The sequence below is a fragment of the Pseudopipra pipra genome, chromosome 19 (assembly GCF_036250125.1).
Source record: "Pseudopipra pipra isolate bDixPip1 chromosome 19, bDixPip1.hap1, whole genome shotgun sequence".
Taxonomy (NCBI): Eukaryota; Metazoa; Chordata; class Aves; order Passeriformes; family Pipridae; genus Pseudopipra; species Pseudopipra pipra.
Window position 1 is genome coordinate 8347764 of NC_087567.1, and position 27282 is coordinate 8375045.

Genomic DNA, 27282 nt, shown 5'->3' on the forward strand with positions numbered 1-27282 from the left:
ATAAAATAAACAATAAATCTTTGAAAGGATATATATTTTTTTTTATATATTTCTATTATCATCATGGGTGTGATGTCATTTTATGGCTGGAAAACCAAGACATGGATGGTCTACAGTCAAAGTTATCAAGTATCCCCTAATTGTGGCTGTGCTTATTCAAACCACCTAAGAGCTGCTATTTCATACCAGGACTTTATGTGTTCAAAGCCCAGTTCCAGTTGGCTTGAATTGCAGCTGTTGTGAATGCACGCCCTGCTATGAAAGGAGCCCAAGTGAGGCTGCATAGCTTGAGTGTTGTTGAAAATGAGACATAGACATTAAGTGGCCACCTGTGAAAAGTTTTCAGTTGCTTACATGCTACTGCACTGGGATTCCTGGCAGAACCCAGGGAGAGAATTCATTTTTCTGGGAGGATGTTCAGTTCCTGCAAGCGTTGCCTTGTCTTCCTGCAATCTTCTGCTTGGGTCAGGAATTACTGTAACACATCAGGGAGTCCTGTTTCTGCAACATTTTCCTTTCACTGTATATCCATTGTCAGGTGCACCAGCAGCCAGCTCAGAGGTCAAAAAGGAAGTCCACACACTGACTATAGAAAGAAGTACAGGGAACAAATGGCATTTGCTCAAATATAAAGTGTGAGAGCAATTCAGGGCTGTTTCTCAGACACTGGTGGCACATGACAGAACATGGTGCATTATTAAAAATGTGCTTCCTCCACACCAAGGCACTTCAGCTTCATTCCTTTGTATATCACACTCTTGATTGAAGGTGGTGGAAGATCCTCTATCCCCAGGGTGGGAATTTGCAAAACAATTCAGATAAAGCACTACAGAATTAACAACTATGTTTCTAATTGATGAGTAACTTCCACTGTAATGAAATCAGAACATGCTATAAAATCCATGAGGCTCTGTGGTCTATCCTTGCCAACAAGATACTCTATTAAAGATAGGAACCAGTCCTAAGCAAGGAAAACAGAAACCTCTTCTCAGTTTTGCTGGTTTGTGAGCTTGGGCAAGCTGGTCTGCACTTCATGTGCTTTTATCTTCTCAACTTTTGTCTTTGATTATCTGTTGAGATGATCAAGAATTCAGCCCCTGACCTGCCATTCAACACATGCCCAATGCCCACTGCAAAGGGATCCTGAGTACAGTGCACTGACATCTACCTGATACACTTCACTGAAAAACCAAAGTGACATAGGGACCTGAAGGACATGAACTCAACAGAATAATCACTGAGCAAGTGCTGAGCACCCACAGCATGGTGCAGAAAACACACTGGTTTGGATGAAATCTGTTGGATTCTCTTAGCAATGTCTCTGATAAATCTCTTTACAACCCCACGGCTGTCCTTGTGTGCTACTGCATACGTGTTCTTGATGGTTTGAAAATTTTCAAAGCAGCCTTTCAACAAGGAGCCATTATTTTCCAACATTCTCAGTCCATGATACAACAGTCTTGTACGAATCTCCTTGTACGAAATGGCTTCTTTGCCCAGTGAATGATGTAATTTAAGCCAATCAAATCAAAGTCAACTTTCATTATAAGCAGCGTCAAGTGGCACAGCAGGATTTTAAAGCACTAACTGGGGTTTCAGAGCTCAGTTTTCAGTTCTGTCACAGATTTGTGCAACCATTCTGTTCTGGTGGTGGTGACTGGCTGTACCTGTATGAGGAATGAGCCATGCAGCCCACATGGGGAACAGTCAGGCTGCCCTGGGCCTTGGCACAGAGGGTGAGATGGGCTCCTCTAGCAAACCAAACTTGGCTCTTCCCACTGTAGTTTCGCCACTGGTTTGAGCAAGTCCAGGTCCTACTGACTCAATAAACATGGCTTATTCAGCAGCTAAGCCAGCAGGGATCTAAGGGCATCAAGGGACTCGATTGCTCTTTGTTGCTGTCTTTTGGAAGGCTCTGTTGCCCATTAAAATGCATGTGAGGTTTTTCTGTCACTCCACGGGCTTCTTGAATTAAAGCCTTTCCAATGGCAGGATCTAAGCTGCAGGATCAGGCTCTTACCTTGAAAATCTATGCGTCAAATGCCTTGTATCTTATCTATATAGCTATTGAACTAATCAATAAACCCTCTACTAGTTACATTTATCCTCCCAAGCTGAGGGACCATGCACCACTGGCATTTAAAAGGCTGAATGATTTGCCCCAGTTCATGCTTCTGAATAAAACTGACAGCTATGAGATGGAAATGTTCAGCTCATGTTTTAATTTGCTGCAGGAAAGATTTATCAGGCAGAGGTGAAGTCTTTGACCCAGTTTTGTACTACTGGGGTCTCTCTGTACAAGCTGCAGAGGGAAAGGAGGGGTCCCAAGCACTGATATTTTCAGGTATCTCTTACTCTCCCAGCTCCAGCCAGTGGGGTTTTAGGGGAACTCGTGGCTCTGTGCTGCAGGCTGAGCTGAGGTGCTGCAGGGCTGGTCAGGGATTGCTGCAGAGCAGGGCTTGGGGCAAGGGGAGCCAAATCCACTTACAAGAAGCAGTCAGGGGGCAGAGGACCCTCAGGATGCTGCTGCCTGAACGACTCCATCGGCTCCAGGGGCAGCTCTCAGGGACCCTCGCTGGGGGAACAGCAGGGTGGGCCGGGGGCTGAGCTGAGCTCGGCCCAGGGCTGAGCTCCACGCAGGGTGGGCCGGGGGCTGAGCTGGGCTCGGCCCAGGGCTGAGCTCCACGCAGGGTGCCGGCGGCCCGCGGGCCTGGGGGCAGGGCGGCTGTCTATTTTTAGTGAGGGTTTTATAGAGTGGATCCCTGCGGTCTGGCTCCACACTGAAATATTGTCCTAGTCTCAATGACATAAACACAGGGCCAGCCTGTGATCCTGGCGCCAGCTTCAGCTTAGGGAATGTGAATGAAAGTACCAGTGGGGTCCAGGCAAGAAGGAGAAGAAAAAAATCCCGACTGTAATTACAAATAAATCCCAAACCCTTTCGCTCTCATGGCTCACTTAGTACAGCAAATAGCCTCTGATTCTCTACAAATAAGTCCCAGCTTAGTTACTGACAGATCTACCAAGAGGCAGTTAATGGAATAATGACTAAGGGAAGCTTAGGGTAATTTCCAAACAGTTCCCAGTGTTGGAGGGTGATTGCCCCCACCTCGGCCCCCGCCCTGCTCCCTGCAGGTCCTGCAGCAGTGAGCACCGGGCAAGAGCCGAGCCTAGGGACACCAGGGCCCTCTTCAGCTCGTGGGGGAAGGCTGCTATTTATTTATTTATTTGTTCATTTATTTAAGACATCTCACACAAGAATAGTGACAGGCAGACTCTGGTGTCTGGATCTGAACTGTCCCCCCAGGGAGAGCTTAGGTGAGGGTCTGCAGAGCAAGGTTACTCCTATCTTCTTTTTTGATAAGAAAACTGGGGAGATTTTAAATGGAAGTGGCATAAAAAGCCATCCCTGCCATGAGACACTTTAAATGCAGCACTCTTCCTCTTGTTTCTTTTTCTGTTACAAAGGCATCTCTTTTCTTTGAATCCCTTGTCTGAGCTTGTTCCAATACCTCATATTTGAGTTGAAATGCTCAGTTTGCTTACAAAAGTTAAACTTCATGTTCAAAGTATAGAGAACTCTTGTGGCACTTCCAGAGTGGCCAGGGCAGTGCTCTTTTATGTTTGGTTTTGATCTTTCTTTAAATCAGAACAGGATCATATGTCTTTGGAACACTATTTCATCAAGAATGAGAGTAATGGAAAGGCTGTTCCTACATAGGAACAATTGTAAATGCATACACAGAGAGAGAGAAAACAAATCCAAATAATAGTTGACATATATGCCATTGTGGCTGGCATCTTATTGAACTGCTGTTGTGTTTATTATGACAATAAGTACTTCAAAAGGTGATGAGGCTTCAGGGGAAGCCTTGCTAGGCAGCAAGGATACTCAGTTGAAGCGTTGCTTCAAAGAAAATGATGCTGATCAAGGTCTATGCTGGAAAGTCTAGCTGATTGTTAGTCCTGTGATGGCTTGTTTCTTCTTACCATTCCATCTTAGACTTTCCAAATATCTCTGTTAAAAGGAGGAGAATAGTCACTTGTTATCATATGAAAGAAAACCTCAAAGTCCTTACTTATCAGAGGAAGTGGACTGCACATAAGCAATGCTGTGCTGAGAGCAAAGTAGTAATTTGTGCCCACTTCCTTCAGTGCTGTTTGTCTCATATTCCTGCTGTAGCCCCCTGTACCCTGTGTCAATTCTCTTTTAGAGACCGTGGCATTGTGGGATCTTGCTCTATACCCAAGAATGGCTCCAAAAGCTTTTAACTCTATCCTGTAATTGATGTTTAGTGTAAACTGCAATAAAGGAAGGATATTTAAAAAAAAAAAAAAGGCGGTGGGGGGAACAACATATTTAATGAGGATGAGTAAACACACCCAAGATGTAACTGTAGATATAAGAAAAATAAAAGCAGCTGGGGGGCTTCTGAGACATTGTTTGTCTTGAAAGTGATGAGAAGAGGCACCATCAAAAGACTTGTTTTACTACAGTCATGCTTCATTATGGGGAAGGAGAGTGTGGGGAAGGGGAGGGGTGGGGGTTCCCTACGTGACCAGGTTGCCAGAAGAGAGAACCTAACTCGTTTGCATGGCCTAATTAATCCCTGAACCCAGTCAAAGCCTGAGTCAGAGGGAGAGAGCAAATGTCAGATCTGTGTCTGGGAAGCCTAGATTCATTATTTTACTCGCCTGGGTCCCTTTGCCTTCAGAGGCAAAGACTTGAAACTCCCAAGTCAAAGAAACACATCCCAGAGATTCCTACTGAACATGAGCAGGTTTGGAATCAGTCTCCTTTGTGTCTGTTTCTATATCTGAATTAATCCCATACCCCCATGAGTGTGCCTGTTTCATCATTTGTGAGAGAAAGGGGAAATCATTCCATGTGCCACTAAAGGTACAAGTTTCTTTGAAAAGTATCCTATTGAACATCCAGCTTTTCACAGCCAGCCCCGGCACTGGGAGCGTGTATCTCGTGACAGTTCGTAGTGGCTGCAGAGATAATGCTATGCACACAACTCTGGCTGATCATTGTGGTCCACTTCTTTTTGAAGAGATCAAATTCCCTAAAGGGATAAAGCATAAGAAGCTGGAAAGAAGTGATAATTCAAAATGCGGGGGAACGATGCATACTTTAATCTTTTTCTAGTTATTAAAGCTCCTTCATCCTTGCACATTTTCTGGCTAGAGCAAATTTAAAGAATGTCTAATAACTCAGCAGTTCTGAATTTGTGGGACCTTCCTCTGCTGCTCTAATTCTTGAGGCAAAATTATAGCCAGGAGTTGTTTTATATAATGGGCTAAATTCTGCTCTTTTATTATACTGTAGGCAAGATATTTCTTCTGAGCATAAAGTGCACCCCTTCTAGATTTAGTTCAGGATTTCTGAGTTGTATATATTTGTGATCCAGTTCCTGGCTCTCTGATCAGGATTAGAAGCTGCCTCTGGGACTTTGTACTTCCACAAAACCCGTGAGTCTCTTGGAACATTTTACACGAGAAGCTGAGGCCGCATTTACTGAGTGCAGGGGACCTGGGGGCTCAGGACTTAGTTGATAGAAGTACTTTTAAAATAAGTTGCATTTTCCTTCATTCATAACCAACAGGCTAAGTATGATGTAATCGGATTTATTTTTTCCTCTTTCACCCCCACTGGAGCCAGGCAAATGAAGTAGTTGAGAGAAAAGGGGTTGTCATTTTCAGCGAGGCAGCCATTCATCACGGAGCATTAGACAATTAGCAATAAAACATGTGAAGGGCTCCATTGGTGCTAAAAGGGCGAGGGGGTCCTTTTAAATATCAGAGGTGAGAAATGTTATGTATCAGGGTTATTCAGTAGCTGGCACCAATGAATCACTCCCAGGCACACAGGGCTTGATTGGGGGGGTTGCTGTATTTTTCGCTTCATTGAATCTCTGTCACTCAGTTGTCTTTAGTGTTTTATAAAAAAGGAATAGTAAAAACTTGGTTTATCTCAATAGATGTTTATCTTAATCACCAGGCTGGCTAAAAAGGATAAATACATTCCTACTTGTCATGTGTGTATATATGTAATATATGCTGCCACGGGGAGTTTGTTTGGATAAACAATGTTGCCTGTGTGGAAATTCAAATCCCCATCAGGAGCCACTGCTTGTAAATGTAAGTGTCATTTTTTAACATAAAAAATGCCTTGGTTTCTGTTTCATCTTTGCCAATTCTCCCACTGGCCTCTCTCTCCATAATGAATTGGTCTGCGCACTGTGAGACGCTGGAATCTTCTCTCATCTGCTGGGATGTGAATATTTGGCACAAAAAGTGGGATGGTTAGGTGGGGTAGAGAAGGGGAAGGATTTAGAAGAACTTTGGGTTTCCTCTGTTGCAAACCTTTCCCGTAAATAAATAAATAAAACTAATTCCTCCAAGTGGGGCTGCAGCCAAGAAAACTGTTCTGAGAGGTTCAGATTTACGGCAGAAGACACTGCTGAGAGAAAGAGCGAGAAACAGAGACAGTGGAGTTCCACCTCCCATGATATATAGAGCCAAGGGAGGTATAAATACCCGTCACTTCCCGGACCCTCTTTTAAAAAAAAAGACAAACACCCAGGATCCTGTCTCTGGCTGCCTTGCAGCAAGGCGCCCTCATAAAAGCTAAGATAAACAGTTTATCAGCAGATGAATGCACAAGCTCTGTTCGAAAGACAAAAGTCTATACCTTAGGAAAAATGCAGAGGCAAGAGGAGAGTGGGCTGAGAAACAAGCACAGTATTTCAGGAGGAAGAATGACATGAAATGAGAAAAATAAAGCAATTCTATAAGGATTCTTTTAAGGCAATGGGTACATCTCCATGTATAGATGTACTTAAAGACTAAGAAATAACATGTTTTATTTCTGGGGTCTTATTTTTTTGTGGTTTTATTCTTCATTGCTTTAATGCATTAGTCATTTTAGGATTTACTCCACTATAAAACATTCATCCCATAGCTGACTTTCAAAATATATTATTTATACATCGTTTATCACTGCAGATAAAGATTCTTGGCCAAATGTATCCTTCCCTGTCTCCATTCTGTTGGGATTTCAAGGTAGAACTTTTCCCTGTCAAAACATGTTTTACCTTCCAAAGTATGTGGTTCATAACTGTTTTCCTTCAGAGCAGCTGATCACCTGCTGACACTGGGTCATCCTTAACACAGTCTTCATTCTGTGGCCCCTTCTGTGCATCAGGAACGGGGCAGAGAAAGGGATGAGCTACCTTGAGACACAGCACCACATTTCAAAGGTCCAGCAAGATCTCCCTGAGTCTTTCCAGATTAAAGAATATAGCTTGAAAGTTGTAGAAAAGTGATTTCCTACCGGTGCTGTGTGAATTCCTGGTCAAGGTCATCCGTGACCCGTGATAGCTCATAATGTAGATTGTCATCTGGTACATTTGAGTGATGTAAAATGGTTGACAGCTGTGCATCTCCTTTAGAATTGTTTTAGGGATTCACAGTTTAAAAAAAAGGTAGAAAATTAATCTGTAAGGAGTTCTTTACCAAATTTATAAGGCTATGACCACGGAAGAGGGAACGGGTCTAGCAGAGGGAACTGCTTTAGCAGCTTGCTAGGACCTAAGACTAAAATTAAGTGATTTTTAATTCAGTTGTTTTCTCTATAATTTTTGTAAAACACTTGACTCTTCCCTCTGCATTGATACATTGGTACTGGTAGCATCTAATCAAACTCTCCAGCATCTCCATGGAAGAGGCAAGGATTAGCATTCGTGCTCTACAAATAAGAAAAGGCAGAGCTATGAAATGTGTTGCCTAAAGGCATATGAGAAATTTCCATGAGAGTTGGGCAGAGGACTCATTTGGTTATGGTTTTGGTTTTCTTTCCTTAACAAACTATCATTGTTTCGTGCCAATGGATTTTTAAAAACAAGAAGCAAAAGGCAATGAGATCGTGATTTAAATAATCTGTAAGTTTAAGGGAAGCAGGAATAGTTTCAAGGAAGCCTCCACTCCTAAGGAAGGCACATCTTTTCCAAGCACAGCTGGCATGGTTCTTCCTCCCAGTTCTATAGTGGTTTATTACTTTCTGGGAGATTCCCTCCGTGTTTCAGAGGTTCATGCATCGTGCCTGAGACCATTGCTCCTGGAGCAGACTGATTCCACACCATGGGCTGAATTCAGAGGGATGTCCCTGAGCGCTGGTTTGGGTGAAGTAGGTCAGGCCATTTTCTCTTAGCAGATTTAATGGGAAACAAATCTATCCTGAATTCTTGCTGTGCATCCTCGCTGCTGCGGCCTGAAGTCAGCTGCTTACATAATGTGTTTGCAGCGCTGTGCCTGTGGAGCTGTCAGCAGGGCCGTGCAGGCTGCATACCTCTCCTCTCCTCATCAGCGATGTGACCCTGCACAAGTGGCATCTTACTCTTGCCCACACTGGCTTCCTGTGTGCCTTGAAGGTTGTATTTGCTTTGTCTACTGAAAAAACACATTTTTACTACTGACAGCACTCCAGAACCAATAAAGCTGAGGCGAAGAGAGTTGTTTTCTACTGTGCTTCATGCACCACTGCCAGTAGAACGACCAGCTAAGGCCTCTGTGAGCTACTGGCCTCTCTCCCTATCCCAGGAAGGGCTGGCATCATACACAGCGCCTGGATCACACCCTTTTACCTCCAGGTTTCATTTACTGCTGTTTTCAGCAAACCCTGAAATAAACCAGTTTCTTTTCCATCTGATCCGGAGGCCTCTGGCAGGGTCACTGGCAGCTCTTCCCCAGTCCTGCTATCAAGCCATTCCACCAAGAAATTCTTGGGCCACAAGTGACTTCTGTCACTTCTGCATCCCTCGAGCTTTCCCGGCCTCGCCAGGAGCCCAGTGCACCCGAGGGCAGGTGGACACACGTCTTTGAGGAACTACTGACCTTCAGCCTGCTCTGCTCATGACAGACCTGTACCTTAATGAGCCTTGAAGAGCCTCATTCCAGAAACTTCCTCCTACAGGTAACTCACTTCAGGAGGGAAAGGTCTTCCAGTCCTTGCTTATAGTCGCAGTTTTGAACGTAGAATCTCTAACACGCATTTGGCTTGAAATAGTGGAACTCAGTCCTTATAGGCTTTGCTTTTCAGACTTAGGGACTGGTAGTTGAAGAATTGTTTTCAAATACCAGCTGAGAAAAACTGAATTTATCATTAAAGGAAAAATACAAACCATTAGGTGTAACTTCCAAATTTTTGCTTTCTGTTCTGTTTCTGAGGTGTGGCTTCTCACTTGTATCCAGGGACAACTTTTATACCAAACTTTCAATGAAAGTTTATGAGGTTCTTGATGAACGTAGAGACCTCAACTTCCAGATCTAAAAAACTCTAATAACGCTCCAGCAGATCTTTGACTGACATTGTAGCAGCAAGTGTCACTGTGAGGTTTTTACAGTGTCGAGTTAGGGTCAGTTTTCCATCTTTTTCATGTAATTTTTTTATGTATTATTTATAAAATGCCCTATATGCTCAGGAATAAAGCAAAATAAGAGTTGTTTTAAATTGAAAATTAGGAGTGAAAACAGTTGAAAAAATATAATTTTTATAAAAAACACACAACCTTGGTAATACAATCTATTTTATTACTTTCATAATGAACCTAAATATGAAGGTTAAGATTTAAACAAATGCATAAATAATTTAGGTGAAATGGCTAAGCTTCAGTCCCATTAAAGTTAGGCTCCTAAGTGCCTAAATAGCCTGCAGGAATGGGATTCAAGCACTTGAGGAAATTTTACTCAAACGGTAATAGACCCTTACAGCAAACTGTCCACAGTGCCCAGTAAGTGCTCTCTGCGAGACAGTAACTCTGCCACGGAACAGCATTTACTATCAATTTTTAAATTGTTTTATGTATTTCCCATTGAGGTACTTTCCATCTTTTCCTGTATGGACTGGGGGCATAACTGGAAATTGCGTTTCTGAGGGAGAAGTCTTGGAGAACTCCCTAGAAAATCGCTGAGCAAGTGTTCCGAGGAGGGCTCCGAGCGGGGCCGCGCAGGCTGCCGGAGCATCCGCCGTGGGACCGCGGGTCCGTACCGGGGTCCCGCCGGTGCCAGCCCGCGTCCTCCCTCCCGCAGCAGCGCGGGGGCCGTGCCCGCCCCCGCCCGCGCTCACCCGGGGGTCCCTGCGCTCACCCGGGGGTCCCTGCGCTCACCCGGGGGTCCCTCGCTCCGCGCTGCCCCGCGGGCACCCCCGGCCCGGCGCGGCGCCGCCAGCAGAGGGCCCGCTCGGCCCGGGCACCGCGGGCACCGCGTCCGCAGCGGCGCCGCGGGCGGGCAGCGCACCCCGCGCCATGTGCGGGGCCGGCCGGGCGGCCCCCGCGGCCGCGCAGCGCGGGGAGGGCGCGGGGAGTCCGCGGGGCCCCCGGCGCGGATCCCCCTCCGCGGGCGGCCGGGCCGCGCCGGGCGGGCGGGAGGGGCCGCGCCCCCCGCTCCGCGCCCGCGGGGTGAGAGCGGCGGGGCCGCGCCCGGAGCCGCCGGCGGAGCGGGCGCCGGGCCGGGCGGTGCCCCGGGCAGAGCAGCATCTCCCTCCCGGGGCGCGGCGGCCGCTCGCGTGAGCGGCGGCGTGCGGAGGGCGGGGGGAGGCGGCGGCTCCCGCCTCAGCCTTCCCCAGCAGAGGGTGCCTGCCGGTGGGAAGGGGGAAGCCGCGCTCTCCTGGACTTTTGTGGGAGTGGGGGTTGTGTTGTGTGTGTGGTGGTGTGGTGTGGTTGTTTTTTTTTTTTTTAAGGGGGGTGGGGTGGGTTAGGAGAGAGTCTGTGGTTTCCATGGAGATGAAGCTGAAAGTGCAGGAAATTTAAAGGCTTTGGGTCCTTGCAAAGCAGACAAACTGGTGCCAACGTGCGTGGCTGCTGTTGCTGCTGAGGAGGCTGCTTTGCAAACGGCGGAGAGAAGCGGGGAGGAAGAATCGGCAGCAACTTCTTCCACACGCACGGGCAGACAACGAGGAGCGGCAGCAGCAAGCAGAATTCGCAACAAAAAGAGGCATCTCCCGTTCCCGGGAAGGGCGAGAAGAAGCAGCAACAGCAGCAGAATTTTGGAGCGGCTCCACCAGGAGAAATTTTTATAGAGAAGGCTACAAGAGAGTGTTTGCAGGGGGCTTGTTCTCCGGGCTTATCAGGGGGCTGTCTTTGCTGGTGGTGCGGCGAGTGGAGGTGATCCCCCTCAAAGACGAGTTATTTTGGATATCCCCGTACAAGTTTTCTGATGTATTTGCTTGCACCTTCTTCCCCTGCTGTTTGGTGAACCCAGCCCCCCTTTCCCCCCCCCACCGGTCTCCCAAGGATGGATCATTCCCAGTGCCTTGTGACTATATACGCCTTGGTGGTTCTGCTGGGTCTCCGGCTAGAGCAGGGCGCCTGCCAGCACTATCTGCACATCCGACCGGCTCCCAGCGACAACTTGCCCTTGGTGGATCTAATCGAGCACCCGGACCCTATCTTTGACCCCAAGGAGAAGGATCTTAACGAGACCTTGCTAAGGAACCTCATGGGCGGTCACTTCGACCCTAACTTTATGGCTGTTTCCTTGCCCGAGGACCGGCTCGGAGTGGACGATCTAGCTGAGCTGGACTTGCTGCTCAGGCAGAGACCCTCGGGAGCGATGCCCAGCGAAATCAAAGGGCTGGAGTTCTACGACGGGCTGCAGCCGGGCAAGAAGCACAGGCTGAGCAAGAAGCTGCGCAGGAAGCTGCAGATGTGGCTTTGGTCCCAGACCTTCTGCCCGGTCCTATACACGTGGAACGATCTCGGCAGCCGCTTTTGGCCCCGGTATGTCAAAGTGGGCAGCTGCTACAGTAAAAGGTCTTGTTCAGTCCCCGAAGGCATGGTTTGCAAACCTGCCAAGTCCGTGCATTTAACGATCCTGAGGTGGAGGTGCCAGCGCCGGGGAGGGCAGAGGTGCACATGGATACCCATCCAGTACCCCATCATTTCGGAGTGCAAGTGCTCCTGCTAGGGCTGGCACTTACCTTCTCGCCCCTTCTCCAGCGGACTCACGTGGACCTTTGCTGCAACAGAAATAAAAGACATTTGCTTTCTGGTTAACGTTGTAATGCACTGTAACGTGTAGGAGAATGTATATTGTGTGTATATATGGCACCGGTTTAATATACTATTAAAAGGTCAGTATTATACGTGAAATAATCAGCGTCTACTGTATTTTTAAGACTATTACCCTGATCGTTGCTAATGTATCTTTTTTTTTTTTTTTGGTATTTATATTCCAGAGAGAAGTTGCTTCGCTTTGGCGAAGTAGTTTTTTGTTGGGTGTGTTTTTTTTTTTTAATAAAAGGATTAAAAAATACAAACCAAACTTTTTGATAAGAAAACGGTTAAAGCTATTTTCCATTATTCGGAAAGCGTGTGTGTGAGTTTTTTGGTTTTTTTTCTTTTTCCTTACGGACTTTAGATTTAAAATAAAAGTGAATAAACGCCTAGAGCACAATGTTATTGTAAATAGAGAGAACAGTTTGAATGACTTAATCCTATGTAAATGAAGAGTATCTGCTATTTATTCTTTATATCCTTGTAGTAAAAGTGCAGTGCAGAATTAAAGTCAACCACTAAAACACGAGCCGTTTGGATTCTGTTTGCTTTTTGGTTTGGCCGCCGTCGGGGGGGCTTTCTTCTCTCTCCTCCTCGTTCTCCACGCTCAGCAGGACGTTTCGTGGTGGCAGGGGGAGGTGGGAACCTGCTCACGACTCTGTTAGGAGGGACTGTGCGGCACCTTCCCGGCCGGGGTGCCGGGGGGTCCGGCCCCGGGGGGGTCCCGGCGCTGCGCTGTCCCCCCGCGGAGCCGCTCCCGCGGCCGCGCAGCCCCGGCGCGCTCGGCGGCAGCTGCTCGGGGACTTCTTTTTTTTTTTTTCTCTCCTTTTTTTTTTTTTTTTAACTGCTTGACATTTCATTTACAACGGGACACGTGTCTTTCACACCTACCATTGTGGTGGGACACTGCTGAAACTTGACCCCTGGGCTTTGGGGGTTTTCAGCGCAGACACGTTATTAGGCTGATCCTGTGACAGCCCCGCACACCGCCCGGCCCGGCCCGCTTTTAACTCTTTGGGCTCCCGCCAGCGCCGGCCGATCGCTCCCCTGCCGGGCTGCCCCCCTTCCCCGGGGAGCGCCGGGCTGTGCCGCCGCGGGGTGCGGGTGCCCCGCTCCCGTCCCGCCTCCCGGGGCCGCCCCCGCCCGCCCCCGCAGCGCTGGGACCGGCCCGGCCCGCGGGGCTCCGCGGGGACCCGGCCCAGTTCCCCCAGTGCTTGACTTCTACGTGCCCGGAGACCCGACGGTTCGTATCTCATAGATACCAACTGCGAAAACAAACTCTCCACGTGCTCTTCAAAGGCTCCCTGACAGTGCAAAAAGCCTTTTCCTTATTTATCTTGGAATCAAAAAACTTTTTTTTTTCCTTCCCCAAAACTCGGAGGGAATCAATGCTAATCATTTTAAACCCGTGGGTCTTTCATTGAGGCAACCCAGCCCTGCTTTTCTGTGACGCTTAGTTCGGTATCTCCGAATGCATATTCATTCCCTCTCTCCCTCTTTCGGTGCGTTTTACCGCCCGTCTCTTTGCTTCTAATTTCAATAGTTTGAGGGGAGGGGGGGAAAAATCAGATCTTGGGACATTTAGGGTATTCATTAACCTAGTGAAGAGGAACAGAGGCATTATTACTCACATAGAAGGCACCCTGCCCCCATGTCTATCTAAGGGTTCATTGTAAAAGGATTAAAAGTTAAAGACCTTCATCTTATGATTCTTTCATTTAATCTTCGTGGCGCCTGAAAGACATGCTGGATGGATGATCACATTTAAAATATTCCTAATGTCGGCTACCTTAGGACTCCAGGCAGGGCAAACAAACGTAATTTATTTCCAGAAGAAAGGGTATATTGAGATGTTTAAGTTTATGAACCACCATTACCATGTATATTTGTTAGGTTCTGACAAATACCCAAATAACATTAAAATCAGCCATTCATCACATATGAATTTATGCAAAACCTTGTATGCCTGGGGCCAATATTTTTTTAGACAGAGTTTCACTTGCAAAAAAAAAAAAAGTTTATTTAAAAAAAAAAGCAAGAGTTTTTCATGACTGGTAAACACGAGAATTATGTGAACAGAAACTATTTCATGCTGGGATGGCAGCCAGGGACTCGGGAATGTCAACAAAAGTTCTCCGAAGGTTGAAAATGTCACTGGATTACAATACAAGGTCCTTTGCCCCATTAGCAAACTTTACTAAAGTAATATTCCCACTACTTAGTGAGGGGGCTCACCCAGTGATTTATCTGTCGGTGATCCCAGCAATGGGGCAAACAGAGACTTCATCTGGAAACCACCTCTGACTGTTGCTTCAAGATTTAAAATGTTCCTGTGTGCAGAGCTGGGGGTGTGTTGGTGAGTGTTGTGTGAGTGCAAAAGAAGTGTGCTGGTAATGTAGTCTGAGTATCTCTCACCGGATCTGCCTTAGTTTTCATCCAAGAGTCATTGTAATCAGAGAGTCATGTGTACACGTGTGCTTTCCCAACCAATAACACCCCGTTAATAATAAATTTACAAGAATATTTTGGGTTTTAAAAAAAGTCAAGTTTCACCATCCACAAGGCCCATGATTTTTTCATTTAAATAAATAGCTAAATTTTGTCAGCTGGTGGAGCAAAAATAAACTAGTAGTTTTCACTGTTGTTTCTGGTCAGGTCCACTTTCTGGTCCTCTTGCCCTGGTGTTGAAATATTTGGCTTGTAGTGGAAGTGTTTCAAGCCAAACAAATAAAATATCTTTCTGATGAATGTTTCTATGCAAATCTGTTTAATATTGGATTTTGTAATATGTTTTTAAAGCAAAATTGAATTATAGCTCTTTTAAATAGAAATCAATTCATAACACAGACAATTTCTGTTTGCTGGTCTTTGTAGTGGCATCGTAAGACCTCACAGAGATCACTGTGGGGAAGAAATAAGAAGGGAAAGGTTGAAAGTTTGCTTTTAGTTAATCTTCAGTTTCTTCTTTTGCAATTTTAGGGTCTTAAAGCGTAATACTGGGAATTTAAATGAATTTCTGCTTCAGCCATAGACTGTGCAACCTCACTTGGGTATTCAACCTATGTGCTGTAGTTCCTGATGAGGAGTGGAGGATGTCATCATCTTCATCACTGTAGTTAGTCTTTATCCAGAATAATTCCTTCTCTCACACCATGTGTTTATTCAAAATCCACTAAAGTTAAGGCCTAAGAGTAACACAGTTGATAAAAGCATAAAAGAGTAGACTAGAGGAAGTTGGCCGTTCAGAATTAGTGCAGGTAGTGTGATGAAAATGAACCATCTAGAAAATATTAGACACACCATTAGAGTGCTGTGTCCTCACATATGTACTTAACTGAAAAAATATACTTGATTCATTTTATCATTTTCAAAATACTGCCACAAAGATGAATTCTTGAGATTGCATGAGTGCACCATGGAGTCATCACCAAAACAACCACAGCCAGAAATTACAGCAGTAAGATTTGTGTAAATACCGGACAAGTTTTTGCTCTCTCATAGTTTTAACAGAGAAGTAATCTTAATTTAGTAACATCAACACTTCACCTTGCTTGGGCTGTGTTGTGTAAATGTAATCTGCACACCACGTTGGCTGGATCTTGGACCCATTAAAAAGAAGATATTCCAGCTCGGAGATTTGCCAGGAATCTTCAATGAAAGTTGAAATAAATATAATGATGTCATCATATATTATAACATCACAGCCTTCAAGGTAAGCCAAACCAAAGGTATGTTGGCAGGGGAGTGCTGCCACCTGGTAGATCCATGCTAGGAATAGATATGATACTCCCATCCAGAGGGGAGGAGAACAGCCACGCTCTCCCTGGAGTGCCCACACGGCTCGGGCAGTCTCTCTGTGCCTGCAGGTCCTGCGGGAGCCTCGCTGCACCAGAGAGCTGCAGAACCTGTGTCAATGCTCTCTTTTAAGAGAGCAGCTACAGCAAATTTGAAGAGACCCTTTCATTCCCTCTTCCCTGCTCCCAGACCAAGCGAGAAGCTCCAATGGTTAAAAGGAAGGGAATGAATACATTCGCTTGAAACAACTGTTGGAATGGTTCAGAGGGGAACAGAAATATTCAGCAATCAACATTAAAGACTCTAAATCCTCGGAGGTGTTATTGCAGGATCAGCAGCTTACAGCCCTCTTCGTGAAGGCTGGGTACCAGTGTATTACTGTTAAGTCCCCTGCAGCTTGTTCCCTGTGGGGAAAGCAGCTGCTCTGTGTGATGTGCTTTTGAAGAGTCTGGGAGAAAAGCTGCTGGAAGAGAAATCTGCACGGTATAACGTCACAGTGAGTCACTTCTCCCTGCTGAACTGGAGGACAGGAGTGCAGAGATGGCACAATTTAGCCTCTGACTCTGTTGGGGGATAGCTCAGATGGGGACCAGCTGAGAACAGATGCTCTGAGGCTCCCTGGTTGTACGTTCTGCCCTCTCCAGGGGTGTATTTATGCTGCCATCGAGCATCATTCTGTGTCAGCACTCAAGGCCAGACCAACCTGCATGTGCACTCAGGCCTGGTCAGCCTGTGGATGTCCTGGAATGCTTTGGAGCCATCCCTGTGAGGAGCTCTGGCAGTGGGTGGGTGCTGCTGTCCAAGAGCTGCCGCCCAAGTGGAGGCAGCAGCACACACATCCCAGCACTGACCAGCCTGGAGCCTTCCCTTCACCTAAGGCAGACATTGCCCAGGACTCAGGTCTCTCCCTTGGAGAATCCCAGAGTAGTCACTGCATCAGATAATCATAACACAGTTTGAAAATAAGTTTCACACTCCCTCCTCGTTGTTTTTTTTCCCTCATGAGAGGGGGAGTGGCAAGACTGCCATCACAAAGAACGTTACTCAGAACCAGAACAGATCTTAAGGCACAACACTAAAAACCTGTATGCAATGGAGAAGGACTGGGTGGCTCGAGGGATTGGTAATGGTATAAAGAGCTTTTCACCACTAGGCTTCTGGCTCTGATCCAGAGGTAGTAACTGAAAGCCACAGTCATCTGATGCCTGCAGAGTGGGCTCTGTAGAATGAGTTGTTGGTCTCTGCATAGATCCTACCAAGCAGGATCCAGATCACAAAGCCACCACCAGAACTGACATGCTTGCAAGGATTCTCAATCCAAAGTGCAGAATGAAACAGGCATGGGGACGTTTGATCTGTGTTTGTGATTTAGTAGCAATAAGAGGACGTTGTTGTTGGGGGTTTTTTTGTTTGTTTTGTGGGGGAGGGATTAATATAGGAGAATATAACCAGCATAGTGCCTTGTATTGATACAACCCTTATGCTGTTTTCCTTCTGGCATAGTAATATCTTTATTTTTGGCGTACAACTGGCGACTTACTGCCTGGCTTGGATGCACAACCATGGTCCAGAGGAAGATGCAGCAAACACAAGAGCCAGGCTCTGCCATATTAATTGAAGTTCCTGCTGCACTGGATGGTGCAAATAACTACACAGTAAACGCATCTTATGCCTACCAGTACAAATACCTTGGTTACAGCAGAGCAACTTTCCAGGGCTCAGGTTAGAGTTTACCCTTCCATGGGATCCCCAGTCAGGCAGCTCTGAACATGCATTCTCTGAACAAAGGATGAACAGGCTGTGATTCAGAATATTCTTGCCAAGCTGCTGCATTGTACCTGTGCAATAAAAAATCCATCCCTTTTTCTGAGCTATAAATAAGCTGAGTTGAACTGAGGAAAAAGAAGTACATAAAACCAATACATATTTATATAAGGACAACTGTAAACATCACTCCTCTGTTTCAAAATGAACCTTCTGGTGTTCCAAGCACTTCATAATACTGTCTGTGAGTAAAGAATGGACAGAAAATAGTTTTTCCTCACACCATCTCCTAGTTTGCTTGGCCATTTAGAGATACTGCATATCTAGGCAGGTTTAATTTGCTCTTTGCATGGATTGTTCCTCCAAGAGCACTCCATTTCTCTCATGCAGCAACAGAATGTTGAGAAATACTGCATAAATATTATTGTAAATGTACATAAATTAGTAGAGGGACTTTATAACCTGAAATACTGTCTTTTAAAACTGAGTGAACTTCAAGGTTCATCATGTCCTTTTGGAATAAGTGGATAAAATTTTGTTTTGTAGGTAATACTTGCACAATAAATGAGGTCATTGACTTGAACCTTGAAGCTCTTGTAAATAAGCCTCAGCTAGAATCACTTCCCAAATTAAGTCTCAGTGCTACATTAGAAGTCTTTCTCATGGCCTTAGAAACACTCAGGTGTCTCTGTCTCGTTGTGTCTGCTCTTGGCTCCAGGAGGGTGTGAAGAGCCCCTTTTCACCAAGCAGTTTGCTGGGTCTGGATCTTATGTTGTTGTGGTGGGTTGACCTTGGCTGGACGCCAGTGCCCACCAGAGCTGCTCCATCACTCCTCTCCTCAGCCAGAGCGGGGGAGAAAATATGATAAGAGGCTCTTGGGCAGGGAGGGATCACTCACCAATTACCATAACAAGCAAAACAGACTCAACCTGGGGAAATTCATTTATTGCCAATCAAGTCAGAGTAGGGTACTGAGAAATAAAATCAAATCTTAAAACACCTCCCTCCCACCCCTCCCTTCTTTCCAGGCATAAATGCACTCCTGATTTTCTCTACCTCCTCCCCACCAGCAGCACAGGGGGGTGGGAGTGGGGACTGGAGTCAGTTCATCACACATTGTCTCTGCTGCTCCTTCCACCTCAGCCACAGCATTCTCACACTCTTCCCTTCTCCAGTGTGGGTTCCTCTCACCATGGGACCACAGGTACTGCCAGGACCCTGCTCCAGCATGGGCTTCCCATGGGGTCACAGCCTCCTTTGGCCACACCTGCCCTGGTGTGGGTTCCTCCAGGGGCTGCAGGTGGATCTCTGCCCCACCATGTTCCCTGGGACAGCCACCTCACCGTGGGCTGCAGGGCAATCTCTGCTCCCAGAGGTGCCCAGAGCACCTTCTCCCCTCCTTCTGCCCTGACCTGGATGTCTGCAGAGCTGTTCCTCTCACATGTCCTCACTCTTCTCTCTGGCTGAAGTAGCTGGGGGGTTTTGTTTCCCATTCTTATCCCAGAGGTGCTCCTGTTATCACTGATGGGCTCAGCCTTGGCCAGTGGCAGGTCCATCTTGGAGCTGGCTGGAATTGGCCCTGTTGGACAGGGGGGAAGCTTCCCACAGAAGCCATCCCGTAGCCCCCCAGTCCCCAAACCTCACCACACCCCCAGCACCATTGTGTGTATACACAGTGGAGTATTCCAGTTAACAGGAAAGTCTAATAAAGTTCCCTGAGCACTACAAGAATAAGGCATTAAGGCTGGACCACCAGGTCAGGGGTAGTTACGCTGCACTTAAGCTGCCTCCAAAAGTGCAGAGCGTTCTGGGCTGAGCCAACAAAGTTTCAAGCACACACTCAACCCAGGCTTCACGAGCACCTCCCCAGAAGGACTGACTGCTCATCCCACGTGCCTGTAGGTTCTCCCTTGGACCAGAACGCTCAGCACCCTGTCCCAGAGTCCCGAGGGAACCAAGAGCAGCTTGGGTGTTCAGGGGAGGGCTGTTCTACCTAACCAGGAACAGCTGAGTGTTGTGGTTTGTATAAACTGTTTGCCATGTATGTGTGGCATGTGGCAGTAAATGAAACACTTACTTTAAAACTTATTGAAGTTCTTTCAGCAAAAAAATTAATGTGGGGTTGGCTTTTATGCGTTGTTTCAAATGAAGCAGAGATTTATACACCTTATTATCCTAATTTTTTTCCAGACACTGCCTTGAATATCTCTCATATCTTATGGGAAATCAAATATCAGAGATCATTTTTAATTTCCCATCCATGGTACGAACAAAAAAAATGAGTAAATCTAATGAAGTGGCATGTAGTCAAATGTTCAGACTGTAATCATCCACCAAATATTTAAAGCAATCTGAATGAAACTTTTCAGACAGCCAGACTAGGTTCCTCTTACTCCTAAGCTTCTGAGAGATGCCAACAGATTTTAAGGTTAACATTTTCAGTCCTGGGTGCCTGAGATTAGGCATCTTGTTCAACAAGCAGACACCTGTGGGGGAACAAAACCTATGGTTTGAGTTTTTGGATGCAGAAATTCACAGCTCTCAGTAGGAGACAATGATAATACACAACACTGTGAAAACAGCAGATGTAGCTTTACTGCTACATACAAGTTCTGTCTGATATGGTGCATTTTGTAACTGGTTATAGTAAGGTTTGGAGTTTTTTTCCAAAAAGAGCTAATAGATGTACATTTAAAAAAAAATCTGGGATTTAGGTATATAACTTTCCTATGAGCTGCAGAAAATCCCATTTCCAAATCTCACTCTGAAGTAATGAGAAAAAGAAAAGACTTAAAGTTTCTCACAGAGAAGAGAAATCCTAAAGCAAAACAATTGGATTCTGAGCCATATCTCCTGCGAGGCTGGATCTGTAGGGGAAAGGGGAGAATGGGGAGGAAGAGCTGTGGAAACGTTGCCCTCTCTTCACTTTTTTCCTCCTCCTGCCTCCCCTCAGGATGGTTGTTGTTGTCACATGCTGAAGGAGTCCCCTCCCTCCTTCCTCTCAGTTCTACATCAGCCCCTGCAGATGTGATGGAGAATCATATTGACGTCAGTACAGTTATTTTATGCCACTCGAAGATCTTAATCTGCTTTTAAAAATATGAAGTATTTTCAGGAGTCTCTTTTTCTGTTTCCTGTTGCCTAAAATCTTCCTGCCTTTGGCACAGTAATTACCTGTCACCAAAGTTTCTCTTTGCCTTTATATTTTCCCTGAAGGTGGTCATAATATTTTGATTAAAATATTTTTTGACCAAACAGTAGATGTTCGGTGAAATTACACACTTCGTCTTGCAAGTTTAGCTTTGTGAAATTTCCGCAGCGTTCCATAAAAACAAAACAAACCCTGGACTTCTTTATCACCCCTTTTCTGTTCTGTAAAATATATGGATTCTAGAGCTGTGCTGCCAAATCTTGAGGAGCTCATGAGTAACTTCCAGTATAGCCTTTGCCATTTTGCTACAGTTAAGGTGAAAATCTGCAATTAAAGTGACCTTGGTCACTTCATAGTGTGAAGAAGTACTGTTGAGGGGCTGAGCAAAAATATTATTTCCCTTTTAGGCAGAATATCTGGTATAATAATCCCTGTCAGTGTATTGCAGGATCTTTGGTGTCTGTGCAGACTTACCTTCAGAAAAGAACACAATCTCTGTGTTTCCCAAGAGTGCAGGGATATTCTGTGTTCAAGTTGGGGACAGCTACTACTGTCACCTCCAGTGACCCTCCCATTTCTGGGGAGCAGTGTTGTGCCTCTGCACTGCAGCTCAGGTGACATCAGCTCAAATATGTTATTGATTTCAGAGGATTTTGCTGCCTTCCAGCCTTACTGAGCAATTCCATGATTTGTTCTGTATTGACCTTGTATTTTGGATGAGTTTCATAGTACAGTAAATGAAATACGATTGAAAGTTTCTTTGACTCCCTGTTTCTATATTTCTGGTGTAAATTGCTCAGAATGGTTTCTGTTAAAACAGTAAATTTAATGCCCCTGGCCCTACTTGTGCAAATTGTCTTCTTAAGGTCAATAGATTTGTCTACTGGTACAGCTGAGAAAAATATTTTAGCAGCTTTTCTGGGGCAAAAATGGTGACTCAGTGGCAGTGTAACATTTTACAGATTCACATCAGCTGAAAAAATGTGGCCAATTTCCAGCTTTGAAAACATTAAATAATTTTTTCAAATAAAGTATTTTGTTCTGATGTTTTCAGAGTAATACCTGTTGATTTCTTTAACTGAAAACAGTGGGGTTTTTTCCTTTTGAAAGTCCTCACTCAATTCTGAGACAAAAATTAATTCCTTTTTAACCTGCATAAGCCAAAATCCCATTTCAATCAAAATTACACTCCGTAAGATTGAACAGAGCATTTCGTGTCATTCTGAGCCAGCATTTCTTATTTTTCAGCTCACCAAAAATTTTGAAAATGTTGTTATTTTTGGTGAGCTCAGAGCATATATTTAAATTATTCACCAGAGCTGTGAGGAATGGAAAAATTAGATTGTCTCTGAGCTCAAATCAGCCACCAGATCCACGGCTGCAGTAAATCAGCACAGCTCTGCTGCTGTTGGACGAGCTGTTCAGTTTTATGCAAGCAAGGAATCCAGCTGCATTTTGGTATTTGGTTCAGTGGGAAGGTGTGGATGGGCCCTCCAGGTGACTATGGCTTGGAGCTGAGATCCTTGAGAGGAAGGACTTGTAAGACAAAAGTATTACCTGACTTATCCACGGCATTGAGGTGTGCTGCCTGTGTTTGAGTGCTAAGTGTTAGTGTAAAGCCTGTGTGCATGGCCACTACTACATGAATTCACTTCTCCACTCCTTCTCTAGGAATATTAAAAGTTGCATGACTTCCAAGTCTTTCTATGTGCTGTTGATTAGCATTCCACCAGGATCACTAACCTATTAGAGTGTCTGTCACTATTGGTGGAAAAGAGTCTTTTATTTCCTTCTCAAATGATTTTGCTTTTCTTCAATGGTGTCCATAGCAACACATGCTGGTGGTGATGAGTCCCTGATTCTGTTGCAGCCTTTCCACAGCAGTGTCTTGCCAGTAACAACAGTTGACCCGACATTGGGAGGCTGCTGGGAGGCACGTAGCTGGTTCTCCTCGGGAATGAGAGGTGTCTTTCCATACGTGGCAGGTCAGTTCTGGTAAATGCCATGGCTGATTTCTGATCAGAGCAGCATCCTCCTTATTCTGAACATATGTGTAGTGTTGGGAATCTAACTCTGGAAGGTCTTTGGCCCGAAATGTCTTTCCTGAGTGTGTCTGTGCACGTGTTCCTCTGCTTGTGTGTGACTGTCTCTACCGGTTTGCTGCTCTAAGCTGAAAGATAGTTCTGATAGCAAAGAGTGTGTGGAAGAGATTGTCCAGAATGTAGCCAGAGGACAAGGGAAGCCACTTGTCCCTTATCTTCTCAATCAGCATCCCTGCTTTAACCTTTTGTCTAGGTAAAAGATGTCTCAAGAAATGAGTAATCTGCATGGACTCTCTCTGCTGCAGACTTTAGATCAGAACCAACAATTTAACATCAAGCTCAAATAAGAATGACTTCATTACCTAGACTGAAGCTGGCAAGGAAGACAAAGTGCTCTCCTGTGCCTTAACCTAGTATTCACAACTAATGGGAACAAGTCTTGGACTTAGTAAGAGTTGGCTTTCTATCACAACGTGCATAAAGCAGGGACCAGATCCAGTGACCTTTCTTCATGCGAGCAATTCTTGCCTACATATGTAATCAATGGGATGGTTTGCTTAGGTAGAGTTTCTCTGCATGTGTAAAAGTGGAAAGGACCTGGACAAAATTCCAGAGTTTTTCTTTCTGTGACTCATACTTGTCTCTGGATTTGCTTTGTGTATGTATTGGCACTGTCATTGCATCCAAGCCCCAAGTACATCTCTGCAGTTCTTTAGGTTGTGTTTTGAGTGCCAGACAGTCATCCTGCATTTCTCATGCACCCATCGAAGAATCTGCGTTTTGGGAGCAAGAAATCTTCGCCAAATGTCTACCAGGTGAAATGAAAATGATTTGTGCTGACTGCAGCACCCTTGCCACGTTCATTTGTGCTGCTGGTGGGGTGTCATTTCTGCTTTTCAGTGTCTCTCTTCCAGGGACAGCTTCCCCCTGAAGTCTTGGTGTGAGGGTCCCACCTGAGCTGGGGCCAAGCACAATGAAGGTTGTGTTAACAGATGGACATGCCTGCAGTCAACAGACCGTGCCTGAGTGTGAGTGCTGAGAGCAGAACTCACAGGTGGGAATGGCCAAATGTCTGTCTGTGCTGTGGTTAGGGGGACATACCATTGCTAATTCTGCTCTGGGCTGACTTAACTGAAAAAAGAAATTCTTCCCTCACCACATAAGGAGAGGTTTTGGCCTGTTGGAATTGCCTGGGTGGTGCAAAGGAAGGTGGGGTGCAGAGAGACATTCTAATTAAGTCTCTATCCCCTTTTGTTCATATCTTTTTAGGAAAGCCCCCATGGAATAGACCAAAATAAGCTCCTACCCCTAGCTGAATAAGTTGTCAGGGTGCAGAACTATATTCTGCAGACTTATGCATGTGTAAGGGGTGTGTAACATTTTTGTCTGAATGGAGCCCTATGTTCTCATAATTTATAGTAAGTAATCTTATTTGCAAAGCATGCCCTTACAGTTTTAAAAAACAAGTTAATTGACTTGCATAAAAATCAAACATGTCAAAGTTTTCCATCTCGACACAAACACCACATTGAGCAGCACATTGCTACAATAGCCATGATGCAGTCTGGGCTACCTATTGAGATATTTCATAAACCAAAATGGAATCTTAAAAAGGTTGTCAGTTTTGCATACCTCTGAGTTGCTGAATTTAGGAGTCCATTGCTCGACTAATTATACAATGTTTTATTTTTTTCCTTGTGTAAATAAACAAACTTGTGTCTGAATTTTGGCAAGGGGCACTAGAAGCCAATTAGAAGGTGTTCCCAATGTATTACAGTATTACAAACAAGATGCCTTTTCTTAGAAAGGCCAACACACCGTGTTTCTTTTAATGAGTGTGAAAATATACCAGTTGCTTAATCACTAGCAACTTATAGTTATAAGCATAAGTGAGTCCTTTCTCAGGAATGAAAAATATAGCTTAGTTTCTTTACTAACAGATGACATTTTAATTTAAAGCTCCAGTTTTTGTCTGGAAGGGCTAAAACATCTGAATTATTTGAGAGAGAAATAAGGGGCAGAGGGGAGGTGTGAGGGAGCAGGAGGGATTTTCTTCTCTGAGGAAACTTCGCCCCCTGTTCCTTTGAGTGGTGAAGGTGGTGTGTGTCCCCTCAGTGTGTGTCTGCAGTGCCATCTGAGATACTGTGCCGTGGTTCAGTCTCTCAGTCTTGCCTCACTTGAGCACAAAGCTGGATCCAAAACTAGAGCACTGTGAGTTATTTAAAAGTAGATGATTCTTTCTGCATGTTTTAGGTATGGTTTGGAGCACAGCAGCATCCCTGGCAGAGTGAGCCCAAGGAAGGGTGGTGTCTCAGCTGTAGTTTCTTCCCCTGATCCTCTTCTGGGGGAAAAACAGGGATACAGCCTTGAGTTACTTTGAAAGGATAAAGCATCCTCCCATGGAGTCTAGACAAATCACAATATGCTCATTGTGAAGCAATAAAAATACTAAGCTGGGTAAGAGGCTGGATAGAACAAATAGCTCTATATAGAGATCCTTTATCCTTGTTTTCCTTGAAATGTTTGTCTAGAAACATAAAGATTGCTTGATTTATGACTTGTTCAGCAAGCTCCAAATCAGATGGTGTTGCATTCAGAGCAGTGAATCTGTCAGCCTGGCATTACTCCACTGTAGCCAGTGGAGTGCTGCAAATTCCACAGGACACATCCCCAGCTGCTGCTCACTGGGGTTATGGCAGGAATATGTTACTTGTCAGCAGATAGAAGAAGTGTGGAAGAATCTGGACCATCACGATTTTTAATCCTTCTCATAAAAATAAAATAAGCCTTGGGAAAGCTCTCCAGTGTTATTTAAAAATAGAAGAATGAGTGTTAGTGGTTTTATATGGATTACATAAATTACTAGTTTATTAGAAAAAGGGATAATTTTAAAAAGAGAGAATTTCCCTCGAAGGGAACGTTTAACTTCTTTGCGTTACTTTATGGATATTTTATTTTACATTTAGAAATAATTAAATCTTTTAAAGCAGAAATTTTCTCTTTTTAATTCTTTTTTTTTTTTTTCTTGATCAAATAATGCCTTTCCTGCTTCAGAGCTCCACAGCCCCATGTGAGCCATCCTTGGTGCTGTTCAGCCCCGAGGCCTGAGCTCGTGCAGCCAGTTACCGTGCACGGCTTTGTGCAGGATCTGTGCAGACACTTCATTCAAGGCAAGGTAATGCTGACTAGCAGGAAAACCAAACACAGGAGGTTTAATCCAAAGCCAGCTGCACTGCCCAGCTTTAGTTGTGTCAGGTACACACATTGGATTCCTAAGTTGGGAGCTTAGTGTCCCTGGTTCCAGCGGAGCGTTCGGAGAGGCAGAGCACGGGTCTCAGCCTCTTTACTGCCTTATTGCTCTAAATCGTGATCAGAATTTTCACACAGGCATTATAATAACAGCAAAAGCAGTTCAGGACTCCATGAAAGACAAAGGAGTGCCAACTGCCCACTAAACCCACCCCCTAACCCTTTGAGGTGCAGGGAGTAAGGGCCTGGATCCTGCCTGGAGCAGACTCTCCATCTCCAGTGCATGGGCACTGTCCCTGTGGGGCAAGTGGTGGGGAAGTGCTAAGGGTGGGAAAGCCATGGCTGGTGAGGTCCTGGAGTGCAGGACATTTTCATGCAGATGTAGATCAGGAGCAATTTCTGCTCCCTGCTCTGTACAAGGAGAGGACTGGGAAGGGGCTGTGACTAGTGCTGAGTCTACAGGACTGCCTCCCACAGCTGGTCCTAGAGTGGTGCTGCTGGGAGACAGCCCTTTACTTCCTTCCTTCCCACCACTCACAATTTTGATGAAGAAGAGGAAGAAAATGGAGAAAATTGCCCCTTGAGCTGTGATTTTTAAGGGAAAGTTGACCTTGTCAAAAAAATTGCCTTTTTTTTTCTTTCACAAATGCATCTGAAAATGTCCAAGTTCGGGTTCTGAAAAAAATGTGAGGCTTTGATTGGGTAGCAAAGTTTCTGTTAAAACGAAGGAAAAATCAGGTTTGCTTGTAAAAATTCTTTGGATTTCAGTCCCCAAAAGCGGAGGGGAAGAACTTTGTTCAAAACTAAAACATTTCAGCTTTCTGTCGCTGAAAACCAAAAAGTTGTCATTGAATTTTTTGTGGTGGAAGTAATAGTTTCTAATCTAGTTCTGAGATTTTCCAGGACATTTAGGGAATAGGCTGTGCTCTGGATGGGGACACAGGACGCCAGTTCTCACTTTGTTAGAGTTTTTTGACAAGATACATAATTTCATTGGGTATGTCTTCATGCCTTGATAGAGGTGGCCCAGGGCTCTGCTGGAGTCAGTTCTGTCTGGTTTGGTAGAAAATAGTCAGTTAATGCTTTTCTGTCTCAGTTTTTCTTCTTTAAAACTGGAATAATATCCTTGACCTGTTTTCTCTCTTCAGTTTGTCGGTGCTCTCTGACAGGGTCTGTGTCTCTTGGCAAATGAGGTCCCGTTTGTAGCTGCAGAGACATGGCTGTT

General features: G+C 45.2%; 1 protein-coding gene and 1 long non-coding RNA gene across 2 annotated transcripts in view; both read left to right on the forward strand.

Moving 5' to 3' along the window:
• Positions 1-27282, forward strand: part of LOC135424627 (uncharacterized) — an 89810-nt gene that overhangs the window by 5614 nt on the left and 56914 nt on the right. The window lies entirely within an intron of this gene.
• Positions 10532-12585, forward strand: NOG (noggin). Its single transcript, XM_064676037.1, has one exon. It carries the CDS (start codon positions 11296-11298, stop codon positions 11965-11967), a length of 672 nt encoding a protein of 223 aa, XP_064532107.1. The 5' UTR covers positions 10532-11295; the 3' UTR covers positions 11968-12585.